We start from the raw sequence: 20,611 nt of genomic DNA, 5'->3' as shown, positions 1-20,611 counted from the left end.
CACATAAAATAGCTAGTCAGTGGTAAACCTGCGCTGCTTTCTTGCCCATAACGTTCCAATTCCCAGAATTAAATAATCATGTCTATGAATATAAAGAAAACTTTTGCTCTTCAATATCTGCATTTTGCATTAGCTCTATGATTCATTTTGATTACCACTATATTTTATCCATGAATATCTATTTATTTATACATGTTACAGATTTATTTGTAATACCCATTTATGCGTGTGTGTGGTTTTTTGTTGTTGTTTTTTTAAAAAAATCACTGTTGTATTCTATAATGCCAAAATGCATTGCCTATTGATATCTCAATTCCCACTTATTCCCAGGACAGAGTAAAATGGAAGGGAATTACTGGATTGCTCAGGAGGTATAGCAAGAGAAAAGAACCACCAGGACAATGAAGAAATCTAAATAAATAGCTGTATGAATACCGACTGAACAGGAAAACCAGCGAGTATTCACATTCCAGGCTTGGCCTCTGCAGTACATATAGAATGGGTTCGAGCTAAATAGTGATCCAGAAAGTCTCAACATTAAAAAATGTGCAGCAACAATAACCATCGGGCCACAAAGCCCCCTCCTCTCCCCACCCCAGGGGCACTTCCTACCATTTCTGAATGTGGAACAACCATGAAAATATAAAACCCCACAAAATTCTTAAGCATTTTTCTGGCTTTGTTATCGCAAATAGCAGAGGAGAGATTAAGATGGTTTCTGGAATATACTATTGCTCCTGTAACTGAAGGCTGTTCCAAACAACAAACAAACAAGATTCCCTCCTCATAGGAAACAACAAACAACAAACAAACAAGATTCCCTCCTCATAGGAAAACAACATGCCAGGGAAAATACCAGACAAGAACCTTATGCTCCAGTGTCTGGTTGTCTAAGCGCAGGAAATTTGCTTGCCAACAATTTCACTGGGGGAAGTGTACTCACTGGAGGTGGCAGGAAGTTCCTGAAGCATCAATGCAGGGGTTGCAGGCACAGTGGAAGCCCCATTTGGACAGTTTGGATGCCTGTGAAGAATTTCCATTGCTCCCAGGAAGCCTGGGAAATGGGAGTTCCCAATGACTCTTGCTCAATCCATTGTGCTAGGAGGCCTTGGGAAGGCCATTTGCCCAGGCTCCCTAAGTAGCCATGAATGCTCTGTCTTGAACTTTGGAAAACAGAGACCTCTGCTGCTGGTGCTGCATGCTTCCCTTTTATACAAAGTTATGTTTGATGGAGGACTTGTAGTAGGGAGTGCTGGCTGGCATGAACACTGGTGGCATCAGGATGTAGTCATTACAGTGGTACCTCAGGTGAAGTACTTAATTCGTTCTGGAGGTCTGTGCTTAACCTGAAACTGTTCTTAACCTGAAGCATGACTTTAGCTGATGGGGCCTCCTGCTGCTGCTGCCACGCTGCCGGAGCACGATTTCTGTTCTCATCCTGAAGCAAAGTTCTTAACCCGAGGTACTATTTCTGGGTTAGCGGAGTCTGTAACCTGAAGCGTATGTAACCTGAGGTACCACTGTACAAGCTGGGGCTAAACTTCAGGAGCAGCACGCTCAGCTCAGAATAGGCTGGTTGGTGGGGTACTTTTGAAACGGCCACTGCAAGGCCTCAGTTACACTGTGAGGCACCATCACTAGTTCTTTTATTTTACAGTTTTATCCTAACAATTCCACATGGCAAAGCTTTCTGGCTGAGCGGCATCTAAATCCAAAGCCAACACTGTAGCTGTACCAAACCCGCCTCTCCACAGTTTGTATTTATTAAACCTTTACCCCACCACATACCAACAGTGCAATTCAGCTCATGTTGGGCTGGAGGAAAAGATTCCTGCTAAATCTCCTGATTTTCAGTTTGCAACAGAAAATGTTCTGATGCCCTAGAGAGTGGTGTGATTCAGCATGCTTATTTTACTTGTATTTAGTAAACAAAGCTAAAAACTTTGAAAATGCCAAGCTTGCAATTCACTGTTAATAATAAAATTAGGAAACAAATAAGCTTCAATGGAAAAAAAAAGGCTGGGGTGGGGAAACTTCTGAAAATTTTCTGCCCCAATTCAGAAACCAATTTAGCAAGATCCATCTATAAGAGGTAGACTACTATGGTGCAAAGCTTGGTGGAACTCAAGATACACAAATGGAGCTTTATGTAAGTAGGACTTTCCTTGCACGCAGTTCAGTGCTGAGTAATTGGCTGCCTAGATCAGAGGTTCCCAAACTGTGGTCCGCAAGCTTCATTCACATGGTCCACGTTGTGTCCACAAATCTGCGGCTGATAGCAAAAGATGGTACATCCATCATACTAAAAATGCATACTGATTTTTAATTGTATATATATTGCTTTTTAAAAATTTCCTATGTTGTTTTTTATTGGATTGAGCTTGAATTCTATGACATTCTAACTGTAATACAATAAAATACAGTATGTATTAAATAAAAGAAGCAATAAGAATACAATTAAAAATCACACAGCACCTAGCACAGCGTGTTAGAATTGCTACAACAATCAGAAAAACCATTAAGCCACCCACCCATACCTGCAGCAATTTTTAAAGAGGTCTGTGGGGTGAAAAGCTTTGGGAGCCACTGGCCACATAGAATATTCCCACATGACACCTCTTGGAACTTCAAGTGCCATTGGACTCTTTGCCTGCACACCGGATTGGATTTCACAGAACTTACCAAACAAACTTGTTTTGCTATTGTGAACATTTTCAAGAATGTATAAATAAAGCCTCCAATGGCAACAGTAAATACAATATATGACTGCCTGAAACACAGTCCTAAACGATCCTTTACAGACCACTTTGTTCCTCTATTAAGATGCTACTTGTTTCTTTGATTTATCTGATAATAAATTTTTGATGACTAGGTAAGTCCCATAAAATTGCTCTGAAGCAGACTCCATTGATTAGTAAGTCTGAGGAATTGAAACTGTCAGGAATTCATGTGTTAAGGGCGAAATTACTGCCAAACATGTATTAGATCATCCATAAAACACAAGAGGTTCATTTGGCAATATTATTTTGCATCCGTTTGTTCAATCCAGTTTCTATTCATGCTCATCACTGTTAAGCTTTGCATACCTTCCCCCTGCTTAAAACCAACATTAAGCTTAATCCCGTTCTAGGATTGTAAGGAAACGCTGTAATGAAAACGACATTCAGAAGTTAGTTAGAAATCAAGTCAGGGTTGGTGGTGGGGGTTGGGGAGAGGGTTATTTTTAGACCATGAAGTTCTCTGCCGAAAACCGAATCATGACAAGTTTCTTTGCTGAAGATAAATTGCAGCATGTGCTTGCAATCCAACGGGTTACATGGAGAGCTCTGTTTATTCAAGATCCCTTTCTGCCTCCTACATTGCTGCCCAACAAGCTGTTCCTGAAATCCAACAGAATTCCTGGAGTGAGCCTCTAAATGTACCAGAAGGAGGGTGAAAAAGAGAAAGATAATAATGATAATTATAATAAAAATAATGCATGCACAAAAGCACTTGCAGATAATTAAAGAGTTCAGCCTGGGGCTGAAGAAACTCTAGAATTATGTGAAGGAGATCCACAGTCGTTAAAATATCCGTGCACAATCAGAATTCAGCGTTCTGAAATTTTCTGCTTTCACTTAACATAACAAGTTTCTAGATCTTATGAGGAACCAGTGTTACATGCATTCCAACATGCACGGTGACATTCCTGCAAAGATATGCATCTGGCTTCCCTGTTCCCCAAAGTAAAATTTTGTTGCAGAAGCCAAAGAAAAAACAGCTGAATTTCAGGGTAACATTTCTGCCACTGTTATTTCTCAGCGCTGTGCCTTTGACCTTAAAAAGTACCCTGAAATGGGAATACATTGCCTAAAATAAAAAATAAGGACCACGCTGAACTGTGACTTGTCCAAATTACACTGAAATCATTTCCACTTAAGCTTTTCTCTGGATAAAAAAGTTGATAAAATCTCTCCATAAAGCAAAAGCCAGTTCTACAGCTACCCAATAGCCCTCAACAGCAGAGTAAAAAACAGCCAAGGATAACACAAAAGCCTTAAACAATATCAGCTTGAAATAAGAAACTGGAGCTCCATAAAATACCAGCATGTAATAAAACAAGATATTACTGTGTTGAGAATAGAAACCGCAGCCCGTTCTGTTTTATTATAAAAATGCTGCTTTTTAATTTATGTCCCAAATAAAAAACAGCAACGTACATAGTAACTCATCCTGCCTAGTTGTAAATAACCTAACCGGAATGAACAGCGAAAGCATTTTTGAAGTTATAAAGGGTTAAGACTTTTCCTCCATACTTAGCATTGCTTTTACTAAACAACAGAGGAATGTGATTGGTCTCCAAAGCAAGGATGTGGACCCAATTTGGCCTGGTGTGCATCACATTTTGGCCCATGCAGCCTCCCCTCGCAAAAAACGACACCCAACTGCCCCACATGCAGCATCATATTGTCATGCCAGATGAGGGGCAGCTGGAGACACAGCTGTCAATGCACAACCTTCAAATGTGCACTGGCAAGATGGGCTTGCTTGTTGCCACTGCCAATCAGCTGATTGGTGGCAAGAGCAAGTCAGCTAGAACTGGCTACACCATGCAGTTCCCCATGGGGCACTTTTTAGCACAACCAACACTTGCAGAAAGCAGACCTTGAAGTTCACACGGATCAGCTGATCTGCTTGGCTGGGCTTGGATTTTCCTATCTAGTGTGGTCCGCTGCGCTAGAAATGAAGAATGGCTCACTTGACGCCATTGTGACATCAGGTGACTGGCAGGTGGGCAGAGTCCACTCATTTGTCAAAATGGCCCACCAAGGGGGGTGGTCCCCAGGATGCTCTAACCACCCCACCCCTGCTCTAAGGTTTTGTATTTTACACCATTAACTCTTCTGCCTTAGTTTGCTTCTGGCCACACAATACTTTTTCCTCATTCATCTGAATTCAATTATTTCCCATAGTATATTACCACTAAGACAGCCTTCGCCAATGGCTGTCTGGCTGGGGCTAAGGGCAGTTGCAGTCCAGCAACCATCTGTAGGGCACCAGGTTGGAAAACGCTGCACCAAGGAACTGATAACTGAATATAATGTTGTGGGTATTAACAGAAAAGTCTGTATTTTGACTGTGTGTGTATGTATATATGTGTGTGTTTCATTATTGCTGGAAGTTGCATTTTAATCTGTTACTATACACAGTCTTGTGTGAGTTTTTCTTATGAAGGAAGCCTTTTTAAACAAAGGAGTTAAACAAGCACTCAATATGTTCCAATGAATACAAATCCTACAAGAACTGACTGAGTGCTCATTTTATTTATACTCCAATTAGTTACACTTTTCTTGCTTGAGTTAAGCTCTTGAGAAACCAGTGCAAACATAGTTAAAGGATAAATCTAAGGCAAACTTTGGGACCTTTTTCTAAATCAGAATTGTGATCCTCATTACTGACAGTACACTAGGGCTGAAACTTTGTTATGGACTTGAGACCTGAGCGGCAATAATGTTTAGGATTATAATGGAAGCAGAGGTGCCTATCCGTTATAAAGACCCATTCTGAAGTTTCCATTGTATTATAGCTATTCTATTAGCATTCTATTATTGTTGGATTGCACGGGTAAGTATTGGCAGCAGGGCTGTTGGCTCCCAGGAACACACAGTGCTAATGTGGTTATTACCCATATAATCTAGCAGACCTACATGAGTAGAGCATTTAAAATGTTCTAATAGCACTGAGTCCCAGAAACACAGCTATTTCTAGCAAATATATATGCTAGAATGACACTATGTGAGACTAGGCACCTAACAGTGTCCTGCACTCTTGGGTTGCTGCCATGATAACTTCTTGAATGTAAACATATAGATTGAGATTTACTCTGATTCACAAGGTATCATGTCAAGGGATCTTTTAACTCCATTTGACAGTTCCCATGGGGAGAGGAAGTTAATTCTAGAATGGTAATAAATTGGAAGTATTTTCTAAGAATCCTGCTGAAATCAGATGACAAGGTCATACAAACAGCACATTTCAAAGCAAGTGTTAAGACGAATCCATTTGGTGTAACAGCTGTTTAAAAACAACAACTCTCTGCCAAATATTTAAGTAAAGGAAATACTTTAGCTGAGATGAAATCATCAGGTAGCAACTAAAAAAAAAAAGTATCACAAATGAGAACACTAAAACAATTTGCTTTTTAGAAAAAAGAATGAACCATGGAGAAATGATCTGAAGGACATGATTAATGCTTTGAATATACTTGGAAAACTGTCGCCTGTTTCTAAGTGCTATCAGCGAAGCCCACCCCCTTCGCTCATTGTGGTTTAACCACATCATCAAGTCACTAATTATGTTACACTAATTCTGTATGATATTTCCAGACTGCAATTCTTCATAGGAGTTTCATTTGCTGTTTTGTTCTAAACATTTGTGCCCGTGTGTAGTTGCTGAGTATATTATAGCCAATAAATCATACTATCCATCATGTCTTTGTCACTATTCTAGACATACAAGATCCTCAGAGGATACACATAACAAAAAAGGTCACTTTGAAAAGTTGACTAGGGGCACAACCACTCCCCCCCCCCATGTAGATATTGCCTTTTAGATAAAGTTGCTGTCATTATGCTTTATATGCTTTGATGCTTCTCTGTAGGGAAACAAACTGTTTAACATGCATAAAGGAACACCCCCATAAAGATAACAAAGAGCTATTATTTTGGGAAGCTCCCCGTGGTAAAGTCCTAGGTTCAATCCTTAGCATCTCCAGGGAGGGCTAGGAGAGATCCCTAAATGGAAGGCTGGAGAGCCTCTACCATTCAATGTAGTCAACACTGAGCTAATTGGACCAAAGGTCTGACCTGGTATAATGCAACTTCCTATGCTATGTGCAAACAATTTTGACTGCTGGAAAGCCAGGTTTCTACATATTTGAGAAAGCCATCTTTATGCAGTCACATTCCCAGATAAATGGCAGTAGCAAGGATAGGGTGTGGTCTCTCCAAAGGACTGTGATATGCTTGTTGAGTGAAGCTAGCAAGGTAACTGGGCCTCAGTAACTGATGCCACCTTTGCCCATACCTGGGGTGGTTCAACTGGCATGACATCCATAGTCACCCTGGAGACTGCATAACAATTTCTGCTCAATTGGTCCAGCTTCCTTTTGTTTTTACAGAAAGTGCAAACGATACATGCCTCCTCTCGGGAGTTCTGTTGCTTGCACATCTGTAAACATGCAAAGAATCCCAAGTACCTCCTGGGAGCAACATGGAAGCAAATGTGGATACAGGTAACGATTTACGAAGTAATAACTTGCCACAATGGGCACAGAACCACACTGTAATTCGACAGTACCGAATAACTTGTCAGTTGGGGAGGGCAGTTATATCACACCCTAGCTTCCCAGGATTCCTGAACAGGCTTGTGTGCAATGAGGTTTCTCCTCACTTTATAAAAAACCTGCTTACTGTATGGGTGGTTATCATGGGACCTTGGTACCCAGGAGATTTTGATGCCCCACCCCCAATTGCATGTACAAGAGCCAGCCATACCAGCAACTGAGTCCTGCTGGAAGCTGTCATTGCACCCGAGGGGAGCAAGCTTACTTAAGGAATGCCAGCTTGGAGGCATGGCACACAGAGCTCTATTCTCTCCTGACCCCTCTACAGCTTCCACCCAAGGCAGCTGCTTCCCTTTGCTCACAATCCTGTCAGTAGCTGATAGCATAATGCATAGTGCACCTTTGTTAGGCTGCTGAACAAAAGAAATACTTCATATGACTATTGCAAACTCACCAACATGTTGGTACGCAGGCACTGCTAGGACACTACCTGAATACTATGGTCAAAATAAATGTATCAGTGTGTAGGTAGGCTTAAAAAGAAAAAAACCTTTTTTTACGGCAATGAATTTCAATTCTTGAGCATATGGCCACTTCATATGGCCGGTGCATGTTGTTAATTAACAAATGTTGAGTGTGCACTAAACCTTTAAAACATGTTTGAAGCATGTTTCTCCCTACCCCTCAAAGAATTCTGGGCACTGAAGTCTGCTATGGGTTGCTGGGAATTGTAACTCTGTGAGGGGTGAACTACGATGTCCAGAATGTGGCATGCCAGAATGCCAGGGAAAGGATGTGCCTTGAATGTACTTCAAAGGTATAGTGTGTGTGCAGCCAAAAATAAATTTGTTGTATTGCTGTACAACACCCCTCATGTGCACACCTTTATTAGAGCAAGCAAGATAACCAGATATTTGTGTACAGTGTTGATATTAAAAGCTGCCTTCTCACTCAGACAGAAAGAAACGTTCCAACCTGCCCTTCTCCTCCAGATGCTGCCACTGGTTGTAAGCAGGGAACTTCAGCAGGAACAAGCATGGCTTGCAAGACCATCTTTCAAACCTACACCCCATCAAAGACATTTGCCCACCTAAGGATCTATCACACTCTATGTGTAATTACATCCTTCTGTCTGATAAAATGATTGCCCTGCTGAAAAATTACTGGATTCCCATCTCTTTCAGTGTAGCCAGGCATTTCGTTATGGTTTCATCATAACTCCTAACATATGGCAGTTGCAATTTGACATATATCCTCTAATCCATGGGTGGGTAATTCATTCAGCACTGAAGACCTTATTGAAAATGCATCATAAGCCAGAAGGTGGAAGCTTGGTTCAATAATTTATGCACCTATAATTCCCTCTGCATAAAACCTTCTTGGCCATGGCGCTTCCGACCCCAGAGCTGTTGCAAAGCTGAGATGCACCTCGTACTTTTGTTGTGTCTGGGCAAATAACCACCAGGCTATGACAGGGAGCAGCCTATGTAAAGACCTCCAAATGTTGTTGGAATACAACTCCCATCAGCTCCAGGTAATGGTCAAGGATGATGGGAGCTTTAGTCCAACAGAAAGCACCACATTGCCAACACCCCCATCAAGTAAACAACAGCCACCTAGCTTAGTGGTTCTACCCTATCTAAGCAGCCCCCTCCTGCTGCCACCAGAGGCGCTTCTGAGGAACTGCCTTGCCCTGAAGGGAGGAGAGAAGCAGCAGCAGTTCCTTCAGGGACCAAGAGTTTCTTTCGTCTTTCCTGTTTTATTACAGAACTTTTATTGATGCCATTTAAAAAAAAAAAAAATTACTGAAATTGCTTTGTGAAGTCCATCTGAAAAAGCAGCATACAGTTAGATACCTTAATGTAAACTAATAAAGTACCTTAAGACACTTTCATCTGAGCTAAGACGCAGCATAGGTGCTCTCTAGGCACTCCAGGCCACCAACTTTGTGAACAGGAACAGATACTCCACCAGAATCCTCCCCTTTATGTGCCTCAGCTGTGCATTCCAACACACAAGCCAAGGTGCAGGCAATTGGTATGGACTGGGCAGTGGCGATAAAGTGTGGCATAGTCCCTGCTGCTATTCATTCTGGGGAGGAAGGGCTTAATAGGAGCACCTCCAGTTTGGTTCAGGTGAGTTGAGCCATTGAGGTAACTCACCCTGATAAGATCACAGGGGCTTTGTGCCACAACTCCATTAAAAAGAAAGAAAGAGAGAAAGAGAAAAGCTATTGAAGACAAGCGGAAGCACAATACTCACTATTTGTACGTCTCTGACCGAATATATTCAAACACATGAGAAATGCCCAGCTGGAACTGATCCGCAATGGGGGTGACCCAGGGATTGTTCTCCGCTTTGAAGACTTGCTTTTGACCGGTCAAATCCAAGTTACCTGAAAGGATCGAACAGGCATTTACTCTTCTGGGATAATTTAAATAACTCCAGCATTTAAAGAACCACAAGTGAGAGAATCAACCAAGGTGCAATGTGATTCTAAACACATTTACCTGTAAACAAAAAGTCCTAATGAGTTGAAGTCAACTTCTTTCTGAGAAAGTCTGAATAAGACTCTATTTGTGCAATCGAATCCAATTTCTGTTAACTCAGAAGTACATCCTACTGAGTTGACACCAGTGGGGCTTACTCCAAATTATCCTGCATCCATAAGTGTTGGGAACCTCCAGCCCATGGACCTAATCAGATGCAGAAGGAGTTTTAATTTGGCTCATGAGGCCATTTCCCTTGAGCCACGCCGACAAGTCATATGTGTGTAAAGACAGCTGCAAAGGAACAGCCAGGCACCTTAAAATGCACTCCAGGTTGTTCCTTTTAAATCTGGCACCAGATACAAACCCGACTGGGATTGTTTCCACTCAGGAGCTCCCAATGAACTCCAATCAGCTCAGCAGTGACTTCAAGCCCCAACTAGATTGGCTGGGATCTTTATTTTTATGCCTAAGAGCAGGCATAGGCAAACTCGGCTCTCCAGATGTTTTGGGACTACAACTCCCATCATCCTTAGCTAACAGGACCAGTGGTCAGGGATGATGGGAGCTGTAGTCCCAAAACATCTGGAGGGCCGAGTTTGCCTATGCCTGCCTAAGAATCACATTCCCTCATGGACAACCTTCCTTTGGTGGGAGGGGCCAGAGGCAAAAGTTGGGAAGAGCATCAGATGCGACTCTGAACATTGTACGACTCTGGTCAAGAAGCTTCTGCACACATCCCTCTTTTCCTCTTCCATCCAGACCAGCAAGTTTGAAAACACATTCCAGCTAGGCAAAAGGCACACAGCATGGCTGTGAGGGTTGCGGTCTGTGTGTATGGGGCGTGTATGGCCTGGAAGGGAGGCTTGGGGAGCTGCCTTTGGGGCTTGGTTACCTGCCCTAAGTTACAGACTAATGCAGGAAAATAAAAGGAATTAGCAAAAAAAAAACAAAAACAAAAAAACAAAAAAAAAAACAAAAAACAACAACAAACCTCTATCAAATAAAGCTCTGAGTCTTTAAAATGCCAGGTTGAACTATTGTTGTGAGCAAAAATGTCACAAAGCTCTTTCCCTGCTAATGTGAATTTGGGCATGGCTGAGAGACGAGTCTAAGTTCTGCTGAATCGTGCCATATGTGAGATTTTATAAGGTAAGTAAGGGCTGTGGATAATATGTAGAGAAAGAAGGGGGGCTGGGCCTCTGTTGCCCCCTTGTATTGCATAATGGCAAAGCTATCAGAACAACCTCACCTCCCTAGTGCTGGATCGACAAGTGGCAGCAATACATGAAGCTCAGGCATTATATAGGGAAGCGTGTGGTGGCTGAGCTAAGCAGCACTAGAGGGATGGGCTGCTTGAGAGCAGGTGCCCCCCAAAGTTGCTGTGGCTTGCTCTGGTGACACAGTGTGCATTTCCCATGCTCTGTGCAGCACATGAAGAAGAGGAGTTTGGATTTGATATCCCGCTTTATCACTACCCGAAGGAGTCTCAAAGCGGCTAACAATCTCCTTTCCCTTCCTCCCCCACAAAAAACACTCTGTGAGGTGAGTGGGGCTGAGAGACTTCAAAGAAGTGTGACTGGCCCAAGGTCACCCAGCAGCTGCATGTGGAGGAGCAGAGATGTGAACCCGGTCCACCAGATGATGAGCCTACCGCACTTAACCACTGCACCACATGACCCTTAATGTAGCCCAGGAGGAGAAAGTGGGTGAGCCTAATGACCTTGGTACATGTGCAAAGGAGAAAGATGGATGCTCGTCTCAGACAGGCCCTCTGAACCATTTGTCATTCCTCTTCTGTCAACTGTCTGAAGGCCTGTTCTCCTCTCGCGTAATAACATGCAGGCACCAGCACTCCACCCTTCTGCCAGCCAGGCAGCAATTGCCCTAAGCACTTCATGCTTGAGTGCGCCTGGCTTGCAGCCTCGCACCCCGCCTCCTTTATTAGAGGCCTCAGCCGCGCTCCTGTTCTAACAAGGATCAGGCAGTAGGATTAAGCACTGTGACAAAGAGGAACCTAATAAGCGAGAGGCCGGGGTGTCTAAATCTATGCTGGTGAGCTCAAACAACAGATTCACACAGTTCAACGTGCCGTTTTAAAGGCAGAGGCTGCTGTGGAAGCAAGCCGGTGCTGTGATTAGCAGTAACCCCCTGACCAATGCTGCTATGAAGATCATATTTTACTTCGAGGCTTATTCAGCAATTGCAAATTGGATTTGCCATGTTATTACCTGGAAGAAAAAAACCCACAACACCTACAGGCACTTGTCTCTAAAGCCCCCAACCGTAAGCACTCACTTATGCTTATAATTCTGCAAGCCTTGCCATCGGGAGAAGGGAACGATCAGCCCGCCGCCACTCATGCGAATTGCAAAAATCTGGCACAGTGCTCAGAGTGTAGGTAGTCGGATCCAAAAATCTCATTCAGAGGAGTGCAGAGCAGAACGCTCCAATCTTGAAATGGTTGAGAGGCTTACTGCCAGGACTAAATCACACATAGATTTAACTTTGGCTTTCTCACCCCTCAAGCATAATATTTCCAACAGAGTTACCAAGTAGTAAAATAAAATCATTTAAATTGGACATTTGAGAGGGGGGGGGGAAATCATGCACTAGGAGGTTGGGGACCAGCTTTTGTGGAGAAGGGCCTTGCCATTACGGGCAAATGAGGCAGTGCCAAGAGAGGGCAGCTAAATGCTAGTTACTTAACTTCAGCCTATCTTATCATGGGGATGAGGAACACCCTTTAGATTTTCTTCCTCGGGCACCAAAATATTGAGTCACCCCACAGAAGTAGGAATGGAAGGAGAGGAAGTTATTTAACTAAATGAAATATGCATCTTTTTCAGGATATGTAATCATCCCTAGATACCATCCCAGCATGAAACTGACTATTACATTGATAGAGGTATGGCAGAACAATGTAGGTCTTGCATGAAGTGTGGGGCTGTGTTAGGACCTTGACAGCATTGTATTTGGGTACCTTTGCTCCCTGAACAAAGCACAAACATGGTCTGCGGCCATCCGAAATGCTTATTGTGGGCAAATGTCGAATAGATGCCTATTATTGTAAAGCTTTCAAATGTGGGTTGGCCAATGCAAGGAAAATTCAGATGACCCCATCTGGATGCAGAGAAAGAAGAAGGAAAAGCACAAGCATATTGTCGCCTGGCCACACAAGGAAGTCAAGATGAGTCTTGGAAAGGAATGTTTAGCTCCACACACACAAAAGTACATTAAATACTTTCTCGAACAAATGTTTTCATTGCTGGATCTCAAAAGCTGAGTAAGTGGAGACCTTCATTAATCAACATTCATCTCCAAAATGACTTCAAATCAATCTCATAATTGTAGAAAATACTTGAAAACCTTGAGAAAATCTGCTGGGAGGAAATGCTCATTCTAGCATTAACTAATTAACACTGGTGTCAGAAGAATAAGAGATAGAGGTCAGCAATGTGTTAGAATTTACATCCTGCAAAACTCAAATTTACATGCCAAAGTCACTGGAAATGAATGACTCTGCAATGACCCTCTGATTCACCAAGGAAAAAATTGAGTATCTCATCTTGCTTCAAGAGAGATTTGCACTAACTGGAACATATGTTTAAGTAATTAAAAGGTTAGCAGGGTTTAACTAAAAGCATCATTACTCAACAGGAAGTGTTTTTTATTCCATCTCCACCTGTCTGTCCCTTTTTCTTTAGCAGTAAGGATAACGTCAGTGGAGACTTGACTTGGCCCTTGAGTAAGTTCTACTGAGCAAATTCAAACTCCTCAGCTTAGTAAGCAGGGATGCAAGCAAGCCTTTCCCCTTTGCTCCTACCTGATAGTGGGACCAAAAGCTAAAACAAAGCAGAAATTAGGAGAGTGGAAGAGTGGAAAGGGAGTGGGGAGAGCTGGCCGAGAGAAGAAGCAGATGGACTAACAGAACTTCAACAAAAAGTACGTTGAATTGGGAAATGGGAAAGAATGAAACCTTACTCAGGGGGGGTTGTGTTTCATGTATGAGAGCCTGGAGAACAAAGGCTGAGTGTTAGGCTGCTGGCTATACTGAGTTGTACACTTCAAGTAAGCAGCTCAAGGAAGTTAGGAAATTGTTTTGACACTGTGACTGTGGAATGCTGATCCAAAAATGGCGATACAGGACTCTATCTCCTCAGGGCATTAGCGTCTTGCCAGGCAGACCCTGAGTTAAGGGACTGTCCTGGCATTCTGAAGACACACTATTTTATACTCATAACACGTGGTTTGAAGGTTTTATATTCCAGGAAACCAGAGTTTCTCAGGTCAGACAAAAATCAGGAACTGTGCTTAATTAAATATTTCCAGGCTGCATGCACAAAAGGTTTATTTAAATGTGGCCATGCTGTTCTCTCATCAGATTTTATCTACATACTCTCCCCTCTTTCTGTTGTCCACCTTCCATTCCATGCCACTGCCCTTAAAAGATCCTCAAGCATTATCATAGATTTCTTTTGCAGGCGTTATCTGAAGGGTAATCTCATATACCTGCATTGATCCCAAGATCATTTTCCGAGGCCCTTCTCCTGGTGCCTGTGTGGGGTGAATGGCTGTTAAGGAGAGGCCTTTTCAGTCATGGCATACTGGCTGTGGAATACCCTCCTCAAGTAGGCCCACTTGGCACCCACATTGTGGTCTTTCCAGCATTAGGTGAAAAGCTTTCTTCCTTCCCCAAGCTTTTTGCGTTATAGCACTTTTTAGACCCTGGGAACAACGCTTTAATCTGTGTTTGATTTTACATTCATATTGGATTTTAATTTTTTTTATGAGTTAAAGAATAAATTGTACACCATCAAGAGAACTTGTCATTGACGAGCAAGATAAAAATACTGCAAATCAGTAAGTGAAACCAAGGCTAAAGTTTAAGCGTCCTTTTCTATTTCCGCTCAGAGGACACGCTCTCTTTCTGATACTCTGAAGAAAGAAATTAATTTTATTTTCTTATTTGGATATAAATACCTCAGAATCCAACTTTATTAAAGGCTAAGTAAGGGATAAACCCTCTGAACAGAATGTACAGTTAGGTTATATGTAAAAGCACGCCTGCCACGATTTTCTTCAGCTTTGCTTTACACTTTCAGGATTACATTTTTATTACTTTGAGACCACGTGATTTGCTTCCAAAAGAGAAAGATGACTTGGCCTCAGGACCCAATCCACTGGGGAAGTATTCTTTTGTAAGCCCTTCTGGAGTGACTGGAAGCTGCACAAGAGCAGGCAGCCTCTGCTTCAAGGGGGACTCAGGAGGAGGAGGAGGAGGAGTTCACAGTGAATTCTGCTCAGTTCAAAATTTATTTGTGTAGAAACAAGCATGCAAGCAACCCCCTCCACCAAATAAACCATGACTACTTTGGTACAGCTGAGCTGAAATGTCTCTCAGGAGACATTTTTTTCTCAGAAAACATTAAAGCTTTTTTTTTTTTTACCCCTAAAAATACTGCCATTTCCCCTCCCAGAATGAGCTAGGGCCAGGGGTATTATTAATTACCACTACTGCTTATTACATTTGTCAGTCCCTCAATACAAAAGGGGGGGAAGCTTGAAGTCAATTCACAAGACAGAAAAAGAAAATATAAAAAGCTGAACAATACAAAATACATAGAACGCTCGTTCAACAACTCATTACTAATCTGATATTGCAATTAAATCTGCTGCTTTGTTTTGGCTTTCCCCCTCCTCTACCTTCTAAAATGCAACTCTAGTCGTTGAGAAATCAAGAGTATGTATGGCAGGAAATTTAGTGTTCCCTGTCACTTTATGTGACTGGTTGCAACTCTGTTGTTGAGGTGAATCATGATGTGCCTTACAGTGCAGCACATAACATTTTAAATTCAGGGGGGGAAAGACAACACCTACTAAAATTTTATCTATGGATAGTGCTGCTTACCACAATCTCAGGAACTGTATTTTGAGAACAGTGTCAAAGACAGACACCCAAGGAACTATAGATGTGAAGGTTGGGAGAGGGGGGAATAGAAAAACTGGGGGGGGGGGGAGCCCAGTTATTCCTATTTTCTGGAACCCCCCCCACCCAAGTTTTAAGACTTATAGCATTTCCCTTTGGTTTCATATGCTGAGAGTAACTCATTCACAGCCCTAGAGTATAGCACAAAATGATGTAGACTATTATTGGTTGTCCTAGTGGTGCATCTATAAACCTGCGAACACATTTGCTAAGCTAAGCAGGGTCCCGTATGGTTTCAAATTGGATGGGGGACCCTGTGTGGGAGATTTCTGCATTGCAAAGGGGTTGGACTTGATGACCCCCGTGATCTTTTCCAACTCTACAATTCTATGCTGAATTAATAGTTTGAAAAAGCCATACTGTAAACAAACAAATGACGTTGACATGTTGCTTTATATATAACACATTAAATACAATACCAAATGCCACTATTGCCAGGTGTGACAATATTAAGTTTAGTTGTGGCAGGAACCTTTGCCTCCCATGCTCAGAAATGTTCCTTAAGTATTTGCTGGGCTTGCTAGTTTGTGCTTAGCAGGGGCTGGGGGAAATGCAGAAACAGCAATGAACATGTTTTAAAGATGCTAATGGCCAAGTTTGGTTACCAAAATGAAGGGCTGTGTTCAAGTAGGCTTTCAGGCATTCTCACAGCAGCAATGCTCAAGTCTTACCTAGCTCAGGAGGCAGAACTGTAAGGCGGTTGCCCTGGATATGAAGTTCTTTAAGCTGAGTGAGTTCACCAATTTCTTTAGGGAGGGATATCAGGTCATTATCCCTAAGGCTAAGCTTTAAGGGGAAAAAGAGAGAGAGAGAGAGAGGGTGGTTGAGTGGGAGAGACACAGACAGGCACAAAGTGTTGTCAGAACAATTCTCAGTTGAAAGGAAGCAGATGTTTATGTCAAAATCAGCCATAAATAAATATTTTACACTGCAAAGTCCTTTTTTTCTTTCTTTCTTTCTTTCTGACACTTCACCCCACCCTAAACATTCAATTCCCCCAATTTAGTTACAAGTGTCTGCTGATTAACAATAGGCAACGCCAAGAATAGGAGGCCCGTTTCTTCAAAGCCCCCACCGCTCCCCTGCAAATTGACTTGATTCTACTCTTACAAGGGCCGCAAAAGCGAATTGATTTTTTTCCAAGAATTTAGATAAATTACTTACTATCTGCAACTTTGTGAGCTTCCCAATATCTGGTGGCAGGATTTCAAAATCGTTGTCACTTAGATAGAGTGCACGCAGGGTGGCTGCAAATTAAACAGCAATATATAAACAGGGTGGCATACAACCCAAACCATTTGAGGCCTGATCAATAAAAAAGTGTCAGCTTTGATTAATAACCCTGACTTGGTGAAAAGCCTTTGACATACCCAAGGCTCACTATAATAACAAGCAGGTCAAACTTAGATTTACTGGCTTATTGTACTGTTGGGTCCGCTCAGGAAAACATCTATATCCAAAAGGACTGACACAATTAACAATTCCTGTAACATTAGGCTCTGGCAGGCCACGGCACACCGTTTCAATAGGAGTCTGCCAGGACAGAAGCCATCACAGCTTATTAACTTCCAATTCCTAGTCATTATAGAAATTTGCATCTACAGCCCGCCCTCAGAAGCTCCCGATAGGCTTCACCCTCTGCTTCTCTTAGATGTCTGCAGAAAATAGCTGAGAAGTCATTTTAGATCAAGCTGGAGTACAAATACAGCAAATACAAGAATTTACTTTGTACAGATCTGGAACCTAAGAAGCTGCCTTATACCAACATAAACCACTGGGTCCTCCAAGCTCAGGACTGCCTATATTGATTCGAAGCTACTTTCCCGTTTTCAGGCAGAGAATCATTTCCCAGTCCTACCGAGAGAAGCAGAGGATTGTACCTGAGACCTTCTGCAAAGAAAGCAGATACCTGGACCAGTGAGCTTTGGCTATTCCTGCTTTATTCCTTTCAAGAAATGATAGCAAATTGGGGGGGGGGGGGTAAAAAGGATAAATTGGTTTCATTTTAGTTAATTATCTTTTCATGGCTCCCAGATGGCTTAGAACACACCACACCCATCCCAACACAGAAGGAAAATCAGCCATTTCACCATGGAAAGATGCTTCTGATGGAGACACAACTTCCAAAGCTGGACCAAAATTGCATCGCTCCGACTACTCAGTTGTAGATCAAACATGTATGCCACAGAGGCCATTAATGTCAATAGGTCTAGTGTCAGGGGTAGGGAACCTTTTCGACCTGATGGGCTAAATATTTATCTCCCCACTGTGGGCTAATGTTAATCGGGGGGGGGGGGGTAGTTGGCCCCATGGAGCGGGTGTGGGGTGAGCTCCCTGCACAGCAGCTGATGCCAATGTTTAATCCTGCTTTCTGCCAATCTAGATGTGCCTCTACCTGCCCCACAGCTGGTGTCACTTATGATGTGGAGAAGGTGAGCGTGGTTTAGGGGAAATGGCCCGGTGGGTCAAATTTGCCCCAGGGGGCCAGAGGTTGCCTACCCCATAGGAGCAAACTTCTAGAGGCCGAGGGGACTGGTCCCCCTGAAGTTGATGAGCATTGTCATTCAAATGGTGTGTGAGCTGCATCATGTGATCGATTATGCAGGTTGGGCCTTGCCTGCCCCCCAATATTTTATTCATGCTGGCACCTCTGCCAATCTCTGCTCCAGTGTGGCACATCAGAGTCTCATGAGAGGGATTAAAACAGGGACAGACAACAGGTTGCCGTCCAGAAGCTGTTCAACTACAACTCCCATCAACCCTGACTTTTGACCGTGTTGGCTGGGTCTGATGGGAGTTGGAGCCCAACAACATCTGGAGGGCTACCCCTGGATTAAAAAGAAAGGATGGATCACTTATTTGCTGCAGGCATCTTGCCAGGTAGAAGGGGGGGGGGGGAATTAACTGGCCTAGCTGGTCTAGGGCAGGCACCAGCAGCCACAAAGCCTTATATTTGCCAAAAGCGCTGCACGCTGAACCCAGGGCTGATAAATAATTGTTCATGGAATACAGATTATAACGTGGTGGCTTGCAATTCTCCTCTCGCTTGGTGACCTTCTTAACTGTCCCAGGCGGGTGCTGCATTTGCTGAAGTTTTAGCTCAGTACGAAATGGAATAAAATTCAAGAAAATATGACCAAGGCGGTAGCTCATACAACACTCCTAGCCGTCCACTTACTCCCACCGAGATCAGGTGACTGTAGATCAAAAGGTACAGATTGTCGAGCTATGCAGAAATATTCAAGGCGGCTCATAGAAGGAGGCATATATCTCTAATATTCTTTTTTTAGAGTTCAGCCTCCCTCAAATAAATTTTACCTGCAGAAAGCAAAGCAACTTTTCAGGATGATTTAACACATTTTTTTTTTAAAAAAAAAATTAAAAATGGTTTCTTACTTAGATAGAAGAAGTTTCCGGGAAGCGAACTTTCGTTTAAGTTATTGTAAGTCAAATCAAGAACCTCCAGAGCTGGCAAGGAGCCAAATCCTCGTGGCAAGGAGTTAAGCCTGTTCATCCTAATGTTAAGAGAAGGATGTGTAAGGTATTATTTGGGATATGAAAGAAAACATGTTATTTTATTTAGTATATTCAGGCAACTGCTCATTTACATGTGTTCAAGGAACACACGACTGCACACACGCACATCACTGCAAACCCAGAAGTGGGATAAAAAGGGGGGGAAACAGCCAGAAAAGAGCGCAGAAATGCTGCAGAAACAGCGCTGAGCAATCCCACAAGCCTTTGCAAGTGCAATCCCAGGAGCTCTTGCACCGACCTTTGACGCCCGTTAAGAGTTGGAGTTTGAGCAAGGAGGTTGGGAGGATGTTTGCAGGCTTTTTCAGAGGCATTCCCAATATACACAATTTCACTTAAACGTGCAGTGCCTTGGAACATAACTCCCACATAAATGAGGAGTTGCCTGTATCGCTTGTTTCTCTCTGCTAAGCCATTTTAGACGTTACTGACCACATTCTCTCTTGTACATTTGCTTTGGATGCTGCATAAGGTGACACACCAACAATAACATAATCTAAAAGCCCATAAAAAAGGAAAAACCCACCAATAACACAAAGAAACAAAAACAGCCGTATTAAAAACTCACAATAGCTAAGGAAATGTCCTTTAAAAAGAGAAAGGGTGTTTCCAGACTGTTGTTATTTTGGGTGGGATTCAATCACATACTGGGAAATTCAGGTTGCGCAATTAGGGTGATTGGAAGATCTTGTGCAACAGATCTGCTTCTCCAAAACATTTGCCTTTTTTTCAATAAAGGAAGTGATGGAGAAATGAACTGGAAAGTGTAGGGCAACGCTTTCTTTAGTGCAACACCATCTCACCTCCCAGCAAACAAATCAGAATGAATGCTGCTTAAATAACCAGTGTCATCTAATATCTCTGCAAACAAATCAGGATGAAGGCTCAATAAACAGTTCCCTGGGAAGAGAGGTTGACTGGTAAACCATTCTGAGAATTTTGCCTTTGTACAACTGGCTAGTTTCTGTACAAATACCATACTTTCCAGTGTATAAGATGAGGGTTTTTCCCTTAAAAAATTAAGTTAAAAAATGTCTTATACACAGTCAGTGCATGTTGGTGACATGTGATTGGTTGATTTAGCTAGCCAGAGACTGTCAGCGGCTATTGTTTGTGTCATTGGTGGCTGTGAAAAGGGTTGGTGTTGATTTGCTGTCGCTGCGGCAATTGGCGGCTTTCGCCGGTGAGTGGACACATGATAGGTGGCTTTTTCGGGTGAGCAATTTTTGGCCACCCCCTGCTGGGTGGGTGATTGGTGCCAGTGAGGGGACAGAC

The 20,611-nt window shown here is 42.7% G+C and overlaps 1 protein-coding gene across 1 annotated transcript in view; it reads right to left on the bottom strand.

The window, feature by feature from the left end:
* RSU1 (Ras suppressor protein 1) overlaps positions 1-20,611 on the bottom strand; it is a 61,093-nt gene that overhangs the window by 23,020 nt on the left and 17,462 nt on the right. Inside the window, exons 5-8 of the mRNA XM_081834888.1 lie at positions 19,199-19,317; positions 16,967-17,049; positions 16,474-16,588; positions 9,587-9,719 (exon numbers count right to left, since the gene is read on the bottom strand). Coding sequence (XP_081691014.1) covers positions 9,587-9,719; positions 16,474-16,588; positions 16,967-17,049; positions 19,199-19,317 — 450 coding nt within the window. The remainder of the gene's footprint in view (positions 1-9,586; positions 9,720-16,473; positions 16,589-16,966; positions 17,050-19,198; positions 19,318-20,611) is intronic.

Source organism: Podarcis erhardii (assembly GCF_964252035.2).
Source record: "Podarcis erhardii genome assembly, chromosome: 12".
Taxonomy (NCBI): domain Eukaryota; kingdom Metazoa; phylum Chordata; class Lepidosauria; order Squamata; family Lacertidae; genus Podarcis; species Podarcis erhardii.
This window is presented reverse-complemented; position numbering and strand designations above follow the sequence as displayed.